This window comes from Pristis pectinata, chromosome 18 (genome assembly GCF_009764475.1).
Source record: "Pristis pectinata isolate sPriPec2 chromosome 18, sPriPec2.1.pri, whole genome shotgun sequence".
Lineage (NCBI taxonomy): Eukaryota > Metazoa > Chordata > Chondrichthyes > Rhinopristiformes > Pristidae > Pristis > Pristis pectinata.
Window position 1 is genome coordinate 23,147,756 of NC_067422.1, and position 19,154 is coordinate 23,166,909.

The following is a 19,154-nucleotide window of genomic DNA, read 5'->3' on the forward strand; positions in this document are numbered from 1 at the left end:
TTCTAAACTATATGTAATTCTTTGTGGCAAACCAATAACACCCTGCAATAAAATTAAGGTTAATCACATTTTAATGAATTTAAGTTGTTTCAACCAACTTAAGATCCAGGCTGAATCACTTAAAAACAAATACTAACATTGAAAAGAGCATTCCGACCATCAGTAACATTCCTTCCGTAGGCCCTGAACAAGGGATCATGAGTCACACTCCCTTACACATTTCATCTCGAGAGAAAATTGCACTTTTTAAATTCTCTTAACCCCTGGACTGTCAAAACTAAAAAAAAGTCCATTCTCACATCCTCACTTGTTAGTTCCAGCTCACAACTTCCCTTAGCTAAGTAAATGGCTTGATTAAAGCGCTCTTGCCTGCGAGTTACAAGGTCATGAGTTTAAATGTGAAGGCTTGAGCAAATAATCTATGCTGATATTTCACTGCCAAACTAAACCAATGCTGCATCAGCTGATGTGCCATTTATCACAAGATTTCAAATGCATGCTCTGCTCAGCCTCTTAGTCATGAGAGATTCGTTGCAATGTTCAAAACACAGTGCTCCTCATGTTTATCCAATATTTATCTCTACAACACTGAAATAAAGGTAATTGGTCACCATTTCACAGCTGATAGCAGGATTCAGCTGTGTGTTACTTGGTATTATTTTTCCCTGCACTGCAGCAAAGACCCATTCATTAGTCTGTCCCAAGGTACAGAAGGATTGAATTAAAGTCACTGTGCCTTCCCCCCCCCCCCTTCATCATAACAACACGAATTGTCTGATTATTTTACTTATCTCTATTTCAGCTCTGAACAGATGTTATCAAGTGCTTCTTCCAATGAGATTGGAAACTGAATCACCCACAATTAGTCTCCTTTGCACAGGATGGTCTACAGACTCCCAGTTTAAGTTTGCTATATCTTAACTGGTGGGTAAAGGAAATATCATGTTGTCTAATTTAAATAAAAACATTGTGATCTATCTAAATTTTCTTGAATTTAACTCTCAGTTTCAGCAGAAGATTTCTTTGCCTTAGAGAATTTGGATTTGTGGCAAAGAAAAAGGTTGTATGGTGATAAACAAATTAGCCAGGTTTACATTGGGTGCTTTTAATATAAACCACCACAGGTTTGCATCAGGAGTTTATACTGAAACGATGATCCAGATTGCACTCATTCAATGCCCAAACCTTATGCTCACCATTCCAGCATCTGCTGGCCACACTATTTATAACTGACAGCAACATGACCAGATTGAGGCCATGGTTCTGCAACAGGCCCACGAGAGGAGTGGGCTGCAGGTGGTAACCAAGGTTCTGGATGAAATATTTTGAGATCCTTCCATTAGCACTGCCCAACAGTCTTTGGCAGTGCCTTGTAAAGAACTGTTTTATTGTTTTTAAATGAACTTAATAATCAGAGAAATTTAAAAACTTGCATTAATTTTTAAAAATAATTTAAAATTAAAATCATAATATGTATTCAAATGCCCATTAAAATGTTATTAATTAGCTCAAACCCTAGGTTGAGAAATAGATAAAAATTAATAAACAGATAAACTTACTTTTTTTTTAAGGTCACTGACCCCCTCCCCTATTGAAATGGATGGAGCCATGCTGTAGCATCAGCCTTGGCACAAGCACCTAACCCCAGCAGGTTCCCCCATTTAGTGCACAGGAACGAGGGATTAGACCATGCTGACATAGTCGCTACAGCTGGCTGTCTGTGTGATCCAGCCAATTACAAATACCATAGTTTTCATAATTCAGCATAGCTATAAAATTATCAGCGTCCCTTATGTAGATCATGCTAAGTTAACCACTATTGTAAAAGCAAGGACTCCTCATTTAGCTTATTATTTTATCTGTTTAATGCATTTGTTTGGTGGTTAGCGCCAAATTTAAAGGCCACATTCCAACACTGAGGGGAGACAGGAAATCTGTGGACAAAACCAGCCACTAAATTTAGCTGCCAAGTCAATCCCTGGTTACTGTACTAATTTACCTGGATAGGCTCACAAAAATAATCTGTGGGAAACCAGGACATTCCTGGGAGAGCAACAAGGAAGTCAAAAATGTTATGGAATGAAAGCAATAAAGCAACCTAAACCTGCAATAGGCATCAACTGTTATGTTAATGCTTTTAGTGAAAGAAAAAGAGAAAGAACCTCATCACTAATCTCTCGAAGTTCACTGCAGGGTGTTCCTTAATTCCATATTCTTTCTCCAAATTATTGCATACATATGCATTATACAGTTTCAAAAACCTGCATCATTTCCTTTCAAAACCTTGAGATTAATGAAAATAAGCTTTGAACCTCATTGTATAGAGACCCAAATATTACAACCTTCCTGTGTTCTCACTCCAACACTTCTTTGGCATAAGCAAGAGAGTGTAGCACTGAAAACTAAACCATTCATTCCAAAATAGTCATAAAGTAGTATAGATTTCAAACAAAGCAATTAAACAATATTGTGTAGTATATTATACTCTGTAACTGGCAATTACTTATGCCCACATATGAAAAGTATTTTTATTGCCATCATAAACAACGCAAGACTATTTTAAACCACTGCAGCCTGAGATATTAAACCTGGAAGGAAACACTGCCCCAGAAGGCAGCAGATTAACTTTTGGGTCAGTTCCACATTTCTAAGCACTCCTTGCAATATTCTTCAGGTCACCATAAAAGGCAAGACATCAACTGAAAGATCTAAACACTTCGGCTGACAAAGATTATATGGCTCATTCTATCAGGATTAGGTATGCAGTACCTTAACTTGAAGCAGTAATAGATACAATAGATTACATTTGGAGCTGTCATCCTATTCTGGATATCTATCAAAGATAATTTCTTGAATGCAACCCAAATCATTAACACTTCTTTTTAGGCACTACAATTCAGTTACATTGTAATCCATTACTAAACTAAAAAAAATCTCACATTTATTATGAAAAGCATTTGATTTATGAAGGAGAAATGGTTGCTGTGATCTTGATTATATTCATTCTTTGGAAGTCGAGCATGTGGAAATCCTGTGTTCTACAAGATACAATTTTGTATGATTTTATAGAATGGTTGCCTGACTATTTATTGCCTCATATTAAGCATGGAAGGTACAGCAACCCTTTCAGCTTCCTGGCTTCTTTCCAAGGTGCACTAATTACATGGCATTGGAGTAGGTCCAGAGCAAGCAGTATCTGTTCATGCAGTTGTGCATAAATTAGTATGGCTTCTGCTTTACAGTTTTAAGACCCAAGATAACAGAAGAATTTCACAATGCTAATAAATTACACCTTCCCTGAATAGGCCTTGTTTCTCGTATGTGTCTTAGAGAAGATCTCGGACTTTTCTTCAAGGATATCTGACATGATCAAATAGCTAATGGCCTCTGACTAGGCAAAGAAGCTTGCGGGGTGGTGTTAGTAGGAAATATCCAGAAAGACTGCAGCTTTATTATTTTACTTACAATCATAACATTTTTGACTGATGGGACATGTGGCCCTCATGTTGAGGCTAGTAGACATGGGAGAATATAGCTAAAGCTTGCACTTTACCCAGAAAATGGGAACTAAGATCCGTGCAAGATCATTCGGTTTAAAAAAAACTCCCAGCAGCAAGAAAGTAGTCAGAGAAGGAATTATTAAAAAGCTCAAAAATCATGAAAATTGAATAGAAAATAATTATAGTAAACATTCTTAATGGACATTTCCAAATATGTATGAGGAAACAAAAACCACTCTCCATATAAAGTCACTGCAAGATCAAGGAGTACATGACTGGCTAATCATGCTTAAAACAAACAAGTCCTTGGGGATAGAGGATGTGCATCCCAGAATACTGGCTATGGAAAAATCACTGGAGCACTGACAATTATCTTATAATTCATTGGACACTGAAGGAAGCAGAGAATTTTATTTAGAAGATTAGGTTTGTGGTACTTGTGTTCAAATAAGATGTCAAGCAGACAAAGGCAATTGGAGATCCCTTATTCTTAAATCAATTCCACACATTACAATGGAGTGCATCATCTGGTGTTCAAGGATAATTATTTGGATAATGCTGGTCAAAACATAAATCAACATGCATTCAGCAGTTAAAAATGCTGCCTGATCAAACTCCTGAAGATAGTAGTCCAAATCAAGCCCAATAACATGGTGAGCCTTGGCTTCTACTACTTCTTCATTAGTTTTTCATGAGAAACTAATAATTAAATCTGAAGTTGTGAAAATTCCAGTTAAATGATGGGATTAAAAACTCTAACAGCACCTATCCCGATATACAGTCTAATGAATCTGTATGGCTGAAGACATCTTCAAACATACTGACTTGGAAAATGAGGTGGATCCTATTCCATCTGTTGATTCAGGTTGCCACCTGTGCGAGGATGGAATCTAGTGGATGCTAACTGCTGGCTCCATTCAGATTTTCAGAGTATGCTGAGAATGCACTAAATGATAATCAATGGTCAATGAAGATTCATCAAGCCAAGAGCTCCTATGTGTAGAGAATGGTTTTCTTTACCCATTTGTGGTTTCTAGGTGAGGTTGTTTTGTCCCAAGAAGAAATTACTGCCTTCAGGGAAGTTCTGGTCTATGGTCTCCACTGCTTTTTTAAAACCTTATCTTACAAAAGGACTTAATCTTCAACTGGATCTTGGTAATAAAAGAGTCATATAGCAAGGAAACAGGCCTTTACGTCTATGCCAACCATCAGGCACCCACGTATTTCAATTCCCATTTCATTCTCCCCATGTATCATCAACTGCCTCCTGATGCTATCACTCACCTACATAATTGTGACAATTTATAGTGCCCAACCTACTAATCTGCATGTCATTGAGATGGGAGAGGAGACTGAAGCACGTGGAGGAAACCCATGTAGTTGAAGGAAAACATGCAAACCTCATAGATGGCACCAGAAGTCAGGATTGAACTCGGGTCACTGGAGCTGGGAGATAGCAGGTCCACTAGCTGCCCCACTGTGTTGCTCATAGAGTTTTAAAACTGTTGTGCGCAAGAACTGAATGTCTGAAACTGACTGCTTTCCCCTTGTGTGTGAGTGACTTAAACTGTATCTTATGTGGAGCACCTTACAATGCAAAAATCACCCATGGCTACATCTGACATTCAAACAGGAGAGCTTGCCGAGATTCATTTATTTCTGTACTTTAAACCATCAAAAAAATTGGATTAATTAAAAAAAGAAAACTCTGTTCCTCAGTGACTTACCTACAACCATTATATTGAATTCAAATCCTTGCTTCATAGCTTTCCTCCTCATCTGTTCGAGAATGGAATCAATACCCACGTACCCAAAGTGGTCAGACCCTGGCTTCTCATTCTGCATAGGTTGTTTAATGCCTCCATCTCTGGAATGTTCTGACATAATGCTGGTTTTGATTGAGCTATTTTCTGCACCTATAGTGTAGAGAGAGGAAAAAAAAACTTTCAAATTACAGTTGGAATCATTACCCAACTGCTGTAAAACAAAAAATGAGATAATTTGCGACAGGCTAGAGCAGCAAGACACTGTTACCGCCAAGCAGACACACATCAGAGAGGCTCACTGGCATCCGTTCACTACCTAACTGGTTTGTGTTTTTCACAGGCATAAAAACTTAACACCAAACAATTTAAAATTTGATGGTTAAGGGGAGCTGACAGAGTAACTTCAGATAGTTCAAAAGATAGAAAGTATGATCTTAAATTATTTCATTGATTTCATATTTGCAGTTTCAAAACTTTTAAGGAGAGGGGAAAGGAACAAATCAGCACCTTACTGACCATGCACAAATGTTAAAAACCTTGATGAAACCGGAAACAACAACATCCGTTGTAGATATCGCAGTCAGATTTGGTCAGAAAGTAGACCCCACAGGATACTTCTGTTAGATTTGAAAAGACCTGATGCAAATTTACAATTGCTATTTACCACAGACTAGACACAAGTTTAGAAAAAATATAGAAACACTACAAATGTTTCAAACTGTGATAGATAAGAACATTCCCTGTGTTCTCTAGTATGCAAAATAAGCGAACGTATTTAAATAGGCTACTTCCAGAATGGTTTCTCTCTTGCTATCAGTTTTCTCATGCAAAGTTTTCTCAACACCACTTTAAGATAATTCATTATTGTATGCAAACTGATGCCACATTTTACATGAGCCTCATTTACACAATGATGTAAGCAGGGTTTTCAAGTTTGAAGGTTACTTGCAAGATATTTTTCCCCCAAAATTTCTGCACCTTGTAAGGTTGTCAGAGTACTAAACAGAAAGAGCTACCCTTAACAATTACACTGGGCAAGTATCACATAAAAATCATGTTGGGATTTTCACAACACTACTTAGTGATATCTGAACAAAATTTCTTAAAACAAATGATCAATACACAAAATCCATCTTTTTATACTGAGGTCAGTGATCTGACGTAATCCCTGAAAAAATCCTGCTGGAATTAACTAGCGGAAGCACTTGAAGAAACCAGAACCATTGCACACAAAGTTTGTGGAATGAATTGCTGGTTAGAAATACTTTAATAAGGATGATAAATCACATCCTGTATCAGTGGCCTGGATTTCCCAGTCACCAGTGAGCAAACAACCCTAGCTTTTTCATCACACTTTCAATTTCTATGGGAATTAGCATGGCACAGTGTGGAGATTAGAAAGGCAATTTCTGCACACAGGCCACAACAGGGCAGCTATGTGAACTGGGCACACAAACATGCATCATTTTAACTAGATTAAGGAGCTGTTACTGAGCCACACAGTCTGAACCAAGATTGATCAATTCAATGAGAAAATATGTACAGAAAGTGGGAAAAAGGAAAGGTGGGACTAAGGGGAAGAAAAGTGAGACACAAAGGAAGATTTTTTACAACATATATTTTATTCACCACTGAGAATTAAAATCTGAAGGAGTGAGATCCTACACCTGTAAAATTTAATCTTAAGGGCCAGAGAAGCTATTTGGCAATAATTTAGTCTTATCACACCATTAAACATTCACTTCCATTGGAATGGATGCCCCATAATTCCCTGGCATGTTCAGTGTAAGCCTCTCACTAAACTACAGCGCCTTCATGCCATTCCACAACTTTCATTACTGATTCTCTTGGCGAGATGCCAGGAGAGTGCAGCCTCTGGAGAAGCAGGACAGCAACTTGTCCATTTCCACGTTTAATTGCATGCGCAGTTAAGGTTACATCTGATTTATCCTTTAATATATAAAGCTCTGAAAAGCAGGATGTACATTTCTAATGAAGTAAGATTTTAGTCTTATTTTGTATTCCATGACTGTAGACCCATTCATGAGGATTTAGTGTATATTTTTGTCATGACATAGGTTTGGACAAAGAGTGGAGAAAGCAGAGTCTTTCTATATTTGTAAGGCAGAATTAGGAAGGTTTTTGAGAAGCAAAAGGTTTACTGGTGTTGGGCAACAAGTTCAGCCACAATCTTATTAAACGGCAGAATGGTCTTGAAGCTGAATGGCTTACTCAGAGTCATGCAGCGTGGAAATTGGCCCTTCGGCCCAACTCGTCCATGCTGATTCTGTTGACCAGCTAGTTAGTTCCACCTGCCCGCATTTTGCCCGTAGCCCTTTAAAACTCTCCTATCCATGTACTTATTAAGATGGCTTTTAAATGTTGCTAATGTGCCCGCCACAACCACTATTTCTGGCAGCTCATTCCAAATACGCACCACCCTTTGCGTAACAATGCTGCACCTGATGTCCCTCTTAAATCTCTCATCTGATCTTAAACCTATGCACTCCTGTTCTTAGCACCCCCTTCCTGGGAAAAAGACTGTGCTTTCACCCTGTCTATGCCCCTCATGATCTTATATACCTCTAAGCAACCTCTCCTTGTAACTCAAGCCCCCAAAGTCCAGCCAAAATCTCAGTAACTCCTCCCCGTTTGTATGTTTATATGGAGGTAATTATGCTCATGCAAATTGGAAATATTGGTTAATGTGCCCAGCTGTTCATAATTAGAAAAAAGCTTCCTTGATTTTATATTAGCTACTGCCAATTGTTTCTGCAGTAATACTTTGATCTGTCCTGGCAAGTAATGGTTAATATTTAAAATGACATTTTCAGAAGCTGCTTTCTGTACAATTCATAAATGCTCACAATCACACATTTTTGAGTCCTTGCGGAATAATCTACTGGATATTTTCCTCTTGAATCATATGCCACAACAATTTTTGGCTTGGATCAGCTTTGAGTAGAGGAATGTTCCAATTCACCAACAAAGCAAATCTCTAGCCTGTCTTTTTGTCTTTCTGCAATTTAGTCCAGTGTTCCTTACAATGCTCTGCAGGAGACAGTGCACTGAACAGAAGCCATCCCAGTGAAAATAATGAAAAAGCATTAAAAAGGTGGGGATAAAGGGATAAATAATTCTGAGAAGGTGATGGTTTAATTCCTATCAATGATTTATCTAATTAAACCATTCCTTAACAAAATACTATCCCCAAAACATTTTAGTATAGTTTGACACAATACTCCCCACTAATTTGGTGTACTACAGGTATTACACTACACAATCTTGCAATTAGTCAGTGGTCACCAAAATACTATGGTTTAAAAATCAAACACAACATATCAGGAATACTTGCAAAATCCAGCCACTTGATAAACAACTGATAAAATTCTCTACAACATTCCCCAACATCAGCAGGCAGCACTGTTACATAATTTTAAAAACTTGTTTTAGACTGTATGCAATAAATCAGGTCCACGTAGTGTACATATATCTTGTAAAGAAATAAAAACACCATCAAATAGATGGGTTCATAACTTACCAAGCCCAAGAAGCTAGGTTCTTGAACTTTGACAAAGTAAAAGCCACACCCACTTGTTCCAAGTCATGTGTGGAGTTCCAAAGAATGAACAAAAGGGACATTAATGCAGGAGTAATCATTACCCACATTACAATGCATATCATCAACCAAGGGAATGTGTTATTGAAGTAGTTCAGAAGAAAATTCAGAGTTTTCAGAGTGGGCAAATTGAGTACCTACCAGCAATCTTATGCGATTTTACAAAAGCAGCACTTTGGTTTGCCAACTGCTAGAGAAGTTCCTAATACTCATATCTAAATCGATTTAAACAGTGGCAATGTCAGTGCATTCTGCAAACATCAGTGGGCTATACATTAGGGGTGTGTATGTATGCATGCACATGTGTGATACACACATGCATGCAAAGAGCTAGAACATAGAACAATTCAGCACAGGAACAAGCTCTTTGGCCCATGGTGCCTGTGCTTATCATGATGCCAAACAGAACTAATGCCATCTGCCTGCACACGGTCTATATCCCTCCTTTCCCTGCCTGTTCACGTGCCCGTCTAACTGCTCTTAAATGTTGTTACTGTACCCGCTTCTACCACTTCCCTTAGCAGTGCATTCCAGGCACCTACCATTTTCAGTGTAAAAAAAACTTTCCCCCCTCTCACCTTAAAGCTATGCCCCTTAGTATTTTACATTTCCACCTTGGAAAAAAGACTGACAGTCTACCTTATCTATACCTCAATTTTAGATACTTCCATCAGGTCACCTCTCAGCCTCTGATGCTCCAGAGAAAATAATCTAAGTTTGTCCAACCTCTCCTCATAACGAATGATCTCTAATCCAGGCAACATCCTGGTGACCCTCTTCAGCACCCCCTCCAAAGTCTCCACATCCTTCTTGTAATGTGGCAACCAGAACTGCACACAATACTCCAAATGTGACCTGACCAAAATTTTATATAACTGCAGCATAACTTTTATACTCAACACCCCACCAATGAAGGCAAGTATGCCATACGCCTTCTTTACCACCCTATCTACTTGTGTTGTCACTTTCAGGGAGCTCTGACTTGCACCCCAAGATCCCTCTGTACTTCAATGCTCCCAAGGGTCCCACCATTTGCTGTATTCTTTCCTCTTACATTTGACCTCCCAAAGAGCAATAGCTCACCATGTCCAGATTAAACTCCATCTGCCATTCCTCTGCCCACATTTCCAACTGGTCTACATCCTGCTGAATCCTTTGACAACTTTTGTCACTATCCACAACCTCATCTATTTTTGTGTCATCTGCAAACATACTGATCAGCCCATATCACCGACAGAGGTCCCAGCAATGATCCTTGCAGAACACTAGTAGTCACAGACCTCGAGTCAGAGTAACACCCCTCACTACCCTGTCCCATCCACTAAACTACTTAATATCTGTTCAGCATTGAAGCAGTCTGGAATTTAATTGATGAAAACAGTTCCTAGGCAGCACTTTGTATGGAATCAGAGGTCTGTGAAGCTAGAAAAGTCCCTAAAATTAGTCTCTCCCTAAAGTACTAAGAAAAAGATCATTAGGGTTTTATAAAAACATGCAGCTCTACATGAGAATAATTTGATGTGTCTGTAACCAGAAGCGGAAAATGGATGGTTCAAGTCTCATAACAAAGCTTAACAAAGGTGATGACCCAGTGTAAACAGGAGCTAATAAAGTGTGGTGAGTTGCAAAACAATAGCGACATTTCATATATTTGCTCTAGCCATCCCTTCCCCACTTTCTCTGCAACTTCTCTCTTTTCCAGTTCTGGCATAGAGTCTTCAATCTGAAACATTAACCATATTTCCCTTTCCAGAGATGCTGCCTGACCTGAAGATTACTAGCATTTTCTATTTTAATCTCAAATTTACAGCATCTGCAGTTTTATGATTTTCGCCAACTGCAGAATTCTCCTACTATTTATCATCCAATCAACCATGAGAAAGAACGCCTCAAAATAGCATTTTTATCAACCACATTAAGGCAGTTCTCCAAAGTGTTCCTGATAAGTGAAGGCTATCAATATGGAGAAATTATTAAGGATGTTGATTAGCGATAACCTGTCATATTTTTCATGATACATATCTAGTGTAGTAGTTAGTGTAATGCTATTATAGCATCAGTGACCCAGGTTCAATTCCCATCGCTGTCTGTAAGGAGTTTGTACATTCTTCCTGTGTGTCTGTGGGTTTTCTCCGGGTGCTCCGGTTTCCTCCCACATTCCAAAGACATACAGGTTAGGAGCTGTGGACATGCTATGTTGGTGCTGGAAGAGTGGCGACACTTGCAGGCTGCCCCCCAGCACATTCTCAGTAATGGAAAAAGACGCATTTCACTGTGTGCTTCGATGTACATGTGGCCAATAAATAAATCGTCTTATACGAAAGGCTTTTATTTTTGATCAGACTTATCTCCCTATCAGAAGGCCGAGTTACACCATCAGCCTTTGACGAGTATTTGTTTCTATTACCCCTTGCTCTGCAGAATCAAAGAGCCAATCTTTGCAATCTCTACTGTTTTCCCCCTATTGATCACTATGCCATCTGTTGGTTGCCTAGAGTCCTATATGCCAAGAAGCCTTACCAACCACCCTTAAGGAAAGACCTGGATGATCCTGCTACTTCACAGAAGTTTTTTTTTCCCTTCAGTTCAATGCATAAACCAGTGAATGCATATTACATTTCAAGCAGTACTCTGCAGCTTCCATCTGGGAACTTCAGTCCTTTCTCTGCTACATTCATAATTTTATCCATATCTCAAAGTTAGATATCAAATGTCTTACCACAGATTTCCTAGATATGAAATGTTAATGGTTTTGAACCTTATTGCCCAAATCTCGTGGTTGTTTTGAAATTTCCATTAATGATCAAAAGTAAAAACGGCTTACTTAAGTGCGTTCTTGAATATATCAAAAATATTTTCCTTCCTTTCCTTATAACATAATACTCTCTTTGTTCTCTTTGGTGAGGAAGCAATTTACACAGGACTTCTGTTTGTAACAAATCATTATCATTTCTTAGGCAGTGACTGGGGTGACTATAACAGAAGCATTCCTTTCAACATGGAGCTTTATTCCTGACCTCTGCTGGGTGTCTTTCCCAAGTGACCCAGATCAGAAAGTTCCTTTGAGGAAAGTAACAAGCATGAGCCTGTGTCTGCTCCACAGTGTACGTCACATTGTCATATCAGTGAGTTGCATAAATATCACAAAAATTATGAATAGTTCATTATTATTCCCACGAAAGAAAAATTACGTGTGATCTTCAGCTCTCATGACTGACCACATGATGATGGACACTGTATGTACAGCTCACAAGATTGGTGCAGAAATGTCAAAAGAGAATAAACTTGTATATACTACACACAAAAATAGAACTGAGCTTATTCCCTATTATGAACTTCAGCTGTAAAAAAATTTTCACAGCAATGTTTGGCTGCCAATCTATCTATCCTGGTCAACTTGACTATCAGCACGGGACAGTTTAACACAAACTGACATAGTGAAGAATTGGTGTTGGCACATTAGTCATGGCTTGATGGAGAATGTCTTAATTCTCTAAAGTGGCTATAAAACTCTCTTTTGACATCTAAAAACTAGTTGGTATCTAATCCACACCATAGGTTACAATTCTCCTTTTCCTGGTAGGGACACATACACATAACATTGGATACAAACCTTTTTAATCCAGCCTTCAATCCAGTTCAAAATTATAGAATATGTATTCAAGTTTACCCGTAAGGACTGTGCACATCTACATGCTGCATTATTGTGCAAGCCACTGCAGTCACTTGAGTATTGACTGTTTTCAATGAAGGATGTTTTGTTGGCAATCCTATTCTTGTTAGTTGTCTCAGAGGCAAAGCAGTAGTGATGGCAGGCAGTTGAGGTGGCAGATACGTCAGTGAGCTTGAGGGATACTAGAGATCTCTGCCATTTGCCCTTTATATAGAACAAGTGAAGATGATAATGTTCGTCCTCATTGTTTTGTGTTTCACACAAAAAGGGGAAAACAATATTTCCGCTGGCAATAGGGCCAGATACAAGAGCATTGGTGAGCTTACTAGCACCCCAAATCACAGACAAGGTCCCTTATGAGGACATTATAAAAGTCAAGAAGGGTCTTTTTTTTTAAACACAATACCTTCAGACACTAGAAGCAGTGGCAGGTGGTTGGGCGAAGTACACTGGTTAAATAGAGCATTTTTCAGACCTGCAAGATAGGCAATTCCCATTTTTCAATCCAGCAATTCCCTCCAAAGGATGGTGTGTGAACTGGTGAATGAGAGAATTCATGCAAGTTCGTGTTTGGCATCTTGGACCTAACATACTGAGGAAGCTTCCAGAATAATCTCAATATGGAGACTGCACTAGAAAAGCTAAAAGACTTTTGCTCAGGGCTCAATGCTGTGATGCACATGGGAAACAAGTCCATAGATGTCCCCACAGCAGCCCAGTTACATGCATCACATGAATGTCATAACTGAGCTCGGCAGGAAACCAACTGGGGATGAATGATGGAGATTAGAAGGATGCAAATTGTGAGGAGAAAAAGTTAGAAGGCCTGGCCAGAGGTAATGTGGAGGCCACCTGGTTAACATTGTCCAATAGGTGATGCAAGTCCTGGAAGAAGTTAGTAATACCCATTTGTCCTGGATGCAAGGGAGGTAAAGGTGTGGAACAGTCCTGCTGGAGTCCAGTTCACACAGTGGCAGCAGGGAGTGAAGAGACCAAATAGTTATCCCCTGGGGTCACAGGCAACGGTCCTGTCTAGAATTTCCAGTGTACCCTAAGCAGCATGTTAACAGGAGTGTTGATACAGTGGCAACTTTGAGTTGTCAATTACAATTCAATTAAAAAGAAACAGGCAATTCATATTTTCCAATCCAGCAATTGCCTCCAAAGGATGGGAACTGGGAGATCAGCACTGCCTTATTATTGGACCAATATCTAGGTGGGGGCTGGAGGGCTACTGGGGCAAGGGTGCATGTGGTTGTCTTCTGTCTTCCATCAGACTGGCCAACAGCAAGGATGGGGATTAGGGGTGGAAATGGTTAGGGGAGGCTGACATTCATCACTGGGGAATGAGGGTCAGTGACTGACAATGTCATCCAGAAGGGAGGACAAAAATAGTGATCAGCAACAGCTTGGGGACGGAGTAGTCAATGATCAGCATTGAGGTTTCAATGGGGAGCTTAGGAATGGGTGTAGGTGTAGGGGAGGGCATCATGACCCCCAAAAGATGCATTATGAGGAATAACATCCCCACATGCATCCCCGATGGAAAAATCAGGTTGAGGTTACAAAGGTGACTCAGTCATAACCAGCAATCAAGTTTGCCAATGGCTTCATTGGATCTGGAAATGGACGCAGAAGCAACTTAACCAGGGTTAAATTGATGTTTTAAGTCATACAGCACCAAAACAGCCAGATGCAATCCAACAAATGCAATCCAATTTCTAGGCATCAATTATCCTCTCTTGCTGAGACAGTACAGATTTTTATCCTAAATCTAACCGCTTAATAATTCAAATAGAACAGTTGATAATGACAATTGATCCAGTAACTGCAGTACTAATATTCTTCATTCTGGTATAAAGTAGTTCCAGATGCCAGCAGAGAAAAATGGAAGGGTCATTTTGAACTTCTTTGTAATGACTATGCTGTGCAACATTTTATTTCACCACCTCCTGCTTTAAATGACTAAAAGATTTGAACACCCTAAAGCATTTTACAACTAAAGGTGTCTTAATGTAGAAAAGATAGCAGTCAGTTTGCTCGTAGCAAGGTCTAAAAACCAGTACTAGTTAGATGCTCTCCTTGTTTAGAATAAAGTTGATCAGGATACCCAGAGAACATCACTGCCCTTCCCCAGCATTCAATGGGATATACTACAAAGAGAATTATAAAAAGGTTGGGCGTCTGTTTAAAGATGTAACCTGTGACTTAAGGTATTTGTTCATTAACTTGGTTATGTACCAAAATCCCTGGATCACAGCTCAAATCCAACAACACTACTATGTGTAGAAGACACTTACTGCTGACAAAAGTTCATAGGTTTATCCATAAATAAGTGTAAATTATGGTGTAAAGTGATACCACATTGTATTCTTACAGGCACATTCTCTATAGAGTTTATACTAATGTCCAAACTGAATTAGAGACTATTCCAAGCATTCTGCAACTTGTAGTTTTTACCTTGTTTCAAATTTTTCAATGTCTGAAAACTTATGAGTGAATATCAAGGTCAATTCAAATCATTGGATAATGAGGTTACTGTTGGCACAACATTCATTGCACTTTATACAATTCACCTGGCACCATATAGCGAGAATAATTTGAAGGGGCACTGAACATATTACAATATGCATTGTAATGCTTGTCCCTTGTACTTGTAATTTAAAACATTAATTTTATATTTCATTTGCTAAATAAAGTATTACGAGCGACCTTCAATGTTAGTGAGTGCTTTTCCATACGTAAACCCTCTTTTCCCATTGAATCCCATGCTATAAGTGGAGATGCGTTCCTATAGGAATATTCTCTCATATTAAACTATTTTATCAGTGATGACAAAATGTCCCACTGCTGTAATTTAACAGCTGGACAAGGCCCATGTGAAAGCGGCAAATTTTGTCAATTTTTATTTTTAGTCACTAGGTACTGTGGGGCAGGAAGATTTGGATATGACATCACTGCATTGATTGGGTTGGTGCTCAGAGTTGAATCCCTCTTTTGCCACATCCTCTCCAGTCTGAGGACATGTGAGCATGTTTCAGAGTGCAGCACTGCCAACACTCTTCTACCATGAGGCATTTTCTCTGACATGCAAGGCTCGAGCATTAGGAAAGGGTTTAGGAAGTGGGGATAAGAAGGAAAGGGATGGGATTTGAGGATTGGGGTTCACGGGAGAAATGTGGTGCAGAAGTAGTTCATGGGATGATGGGTTAAAGCATAGTGACATAGTGGAAGTGGGGTAAAGGCCGAGGGATTACTTTAAGGAGCTGACCATGGCTACAACAGCTCCCCATGATGCAGCATGTCAGAGAAAATGTGTTGCAGAAGAAGAGTGGCAGCGCTGCGATCTGAGACGTCTGTTCACATGTCCTCAGACTAGAGATAGTGTGGCAAAGGAGGGACTTGGCTGTAACTACCAGACCTATCAATATGGTGACATCATACACAAATCTTATTGCCCCACTGTATTGAGTATCTAAAAATAAAAAATGACAAAATTTGTTTCTTTCCCATTTTGTTTTTATTTTTTTTGACATAAATGCTATAAGGTTGAATTTTATTCTGCATCTCAAACTTGTATTAATTTGTGATTTCAGTGAGGATGAATTTCCATATCCCGAACAGCCATAAAGCAAGGACTGCCCGTGTTGAATTCTCATCCGAAATTCATCATAGTTGCTTCAACTGTGGGTTGTACTTATTGTTGCAAAATGTAGCAGAAAATCTTAAAGGTACAAATATCCCATTGTTCTCACTGCCTCCATCTTTCCCTCCACCTCTCTGCCTCCCCCCTTTGTTCCCCTTACCCTCTTCCATCCCCTTCCTCCATTTCCTCTGCCTCCCCAACTCTCCCCCCTCTAGCCCTCACCCTCCTTCTGACCCTCTGTCTCATCAAAATGATACAGGACAAGTAGTCATCTCGTCTGGCTACCCATCCACCATTCCAAAAAGTTATTCCCTGTACCACGATCACACTGGTAATTCAATGTGTACCATCTATAAATCCACTTCAAATAACTGCCCTGGTTACACTGGCAGCACCAAACAAAACCTCTACCTCTGAGAAGGACGAGAGTAAATTCCCCTCCTTCACACCAACTTACCGCCATTCCTTCATTGCTGGGTCTAAATTCTGGAACTCACTATGCAACCCCATTGTAGGGGTTTCTTCACCAGCAGGACAATGCAAGAGTGTAGCTTACTACCACCTTCTGATGTTCTGCTTGAAAATGGTAACAAAGCAACAGTTCCTCAGCCAAGGCCAACACCTAGTTGCAATCCCACATTCTAGCATGCAGACAAGTAGAGATTCCATCACAGTCCTAATTTGGAGTCTTGTCGTTTGTGGAAAGGCATTGCGATGTCAGGATGTGACAAACTCGCTGTAGGATACGCAGCCTCTGCCCTACTCTTAGGGCTATAGTATTTATGTGGCTATTCAAATCGAGTTTCTGATCATTGGTAACCACTAGGATGCTGAAGGTGGGGAACCTGGCAATGGTGTTGCCATCAAGTGGTGTTGGCACAGCATCTGAAGCAAAATTCTGGTGGTTGTTTATAGTTTTCAGCTTGCTAACAAATTCAAATCACATTTCTGTGCATGTTTGTCTCATTATACCAAAAAAAACTTTTGCTGGGTCACAATTGACCACAAGGCTAGGTTGGAAGGAATGGGAAACAAAAGATTACCTTAATTCATGGTCTATGCATCCATTCCATTTTCTCTCACAAACAATATAAAAGTTGAATGGTTTCCTCTTTCTATCTGGATGGAGGGAATTCTAAACAGAGGATGAGATTCTCCTGGGCATGCAGTATCTCACAGCTCTTACCACTGGCTTAAACCCGAATTAGAGAAAGATTTGATCTACTGCAAACTGTTTCTTCTCACAAACGAATCCTCTCTATCTGCCACATCTATAGCTATCTGCACATTGCACATGCTCTTAACAGCCTTTCACATCAAACTGAAGCTAACAAAAGAACTTATTAACCCAAGTAGCACACGTTTTACACTGAGGCAGAAATCTTTAATATACGTACTAGTATATTATGCAAACAGTAATGACAGTACTCACTCTATTAGCCCACGGGATAAAATACCAATTGCACCGTACTTGGGAGAGGCAGTGAGTTGTCGTTTACATTCACAGAATGGTACCCAGCCTGAGTGAACACCGAGAGGCAAGGAGCAAACAAGAGGTGAAAAAGACAGTTTTGCTTTTACACAAAACAAGGTAGGTTTAGTCTTTGGGTCAACAATCACACTATACAGCTTCTTTAAAAAAAAGCCCACAGATTGTAGCACTGCCCTGCATAGTGATTTATCGAACTATTGTTTGGTCAAATAGCCCATTATTTGGCATGATAAAAAGGACTTTAGGAAATGGAGGAGGGGCGATTTCTGAATGTGTGAACTCAAGCAGGCCATTTTGTTAAATGATCTGTGCAACGTTGCCTTTGCTGATTTCAAACATTGTTCTTTGTTTTCTAGGGCACGCATCTGATCAGCCCAGTACTTGCATAAACAGATGTGTACAATCAATGTCAGAAAATAAAACTTGCCCACCTTAGATATCACTACACTAAGTATTCACATTTTTTTGTAACAGCTTCAAGGTTTCCAGTTATCACTAAATTATCATTTTTAGTACACACATTCTTCATCTGTTAAGCACTAGATTTTTTGCTGCTTGCCTTGCATTAGTTAAAAGTCAATAGTCACCAATTACAGCGTCTATCGTCTTTTCAATGTTTTTGTTGTCACTGCAGATTCTCTTGCACTAATCCCAAATTAAAAGGGCAGTTGGTATACTCCAGCACTTTCTCTGGCACTATTTAAACTGCACAACATACAGAAATCAATTAATGACTGCTAGATTTTTAATGTCTTACCCAATAGATGAAGCAGACTTGGTGGATTTGAGAGCTACCAGCAAGAGAAGATATCAAGAAATACAAGATGCTGCTACATGTGCCCATTCACATGGTTGCACAGACCACAGGAAGACAGCATTGGCACCTCAACGTACGAGTCAAGTGTGTAGTCTGTGCTCCCTGTGCTGCTTATTGACTGAGCAACAGCTTGAAAGGCAGGAAATGGGCATTTCTTAAAGTCTGTTAAAGGGAGGTGCGTGGTGACTGTTGACAAAAGGAAACATTCAGTAAAGCCAAAAAAACTCCATAAACTGGCAGAACATTTACCAGGTTTGGATAGGAAGCATTGTAGATGATAATCTAGGTTGCCACCAGGAGGAAAGAATTTCATCTTTCCACCACTAGGATTGATAGCCCTCCCAGCAGCATTATATGGTGGAATGAAGAATGCCTGAAGGAATGCATTCAGGGATGCCTGTTCCCAGGACATGACTGTGGTGCTGGAAACAGTTCAATGATTCATCGGGCCGAAAATCATTCCTCTCACCACTGCTATTCCTCACACCTGTCTCACCTAAAGCTCCAACACTCCCACCAATTGTCTCTTTCACAGCCCATCCATGCTCCCCTATTGTTGCTGTAGTGGGGTGGGCTCCACCAGCCGACTCCAGCAACTCCCAGCACACACTATTGCAACCTTCACTTCCCAATGCTTTATA

General features: G+C 39.6%; 1 protein-coding gene across 6 annotated transcripts in view; it reads right to left on the bottom strand.

Moving 5' to 3' along the window:
• LOC127579780 (septin-9-like) overlaps window positions 1-19,154 on the bottom strand; it is a 222,034-nt gene that overhangs the window by 37,999 nt on the left and 164,881 nt on the right. For 5 of the 6 annotated variants that reach the window (XM_052032700.1, XM_052032702.1, XM_052032701.1 and 2 more), the window contains one exon: window positions 5,228-5,416. In XM_052032700.1, the coding sequence (XP_051888660.1) occupies window positions 5,228-5,416 (189 nt within the window). Of the gene's footprint in view, window positions 1-5,227; window positions 5,417-18,453; window positions 18,599-19,154 lie in introns of those variants that run through there. The other variant, XM_052032705.1, reaches the window with a different exon arrangement.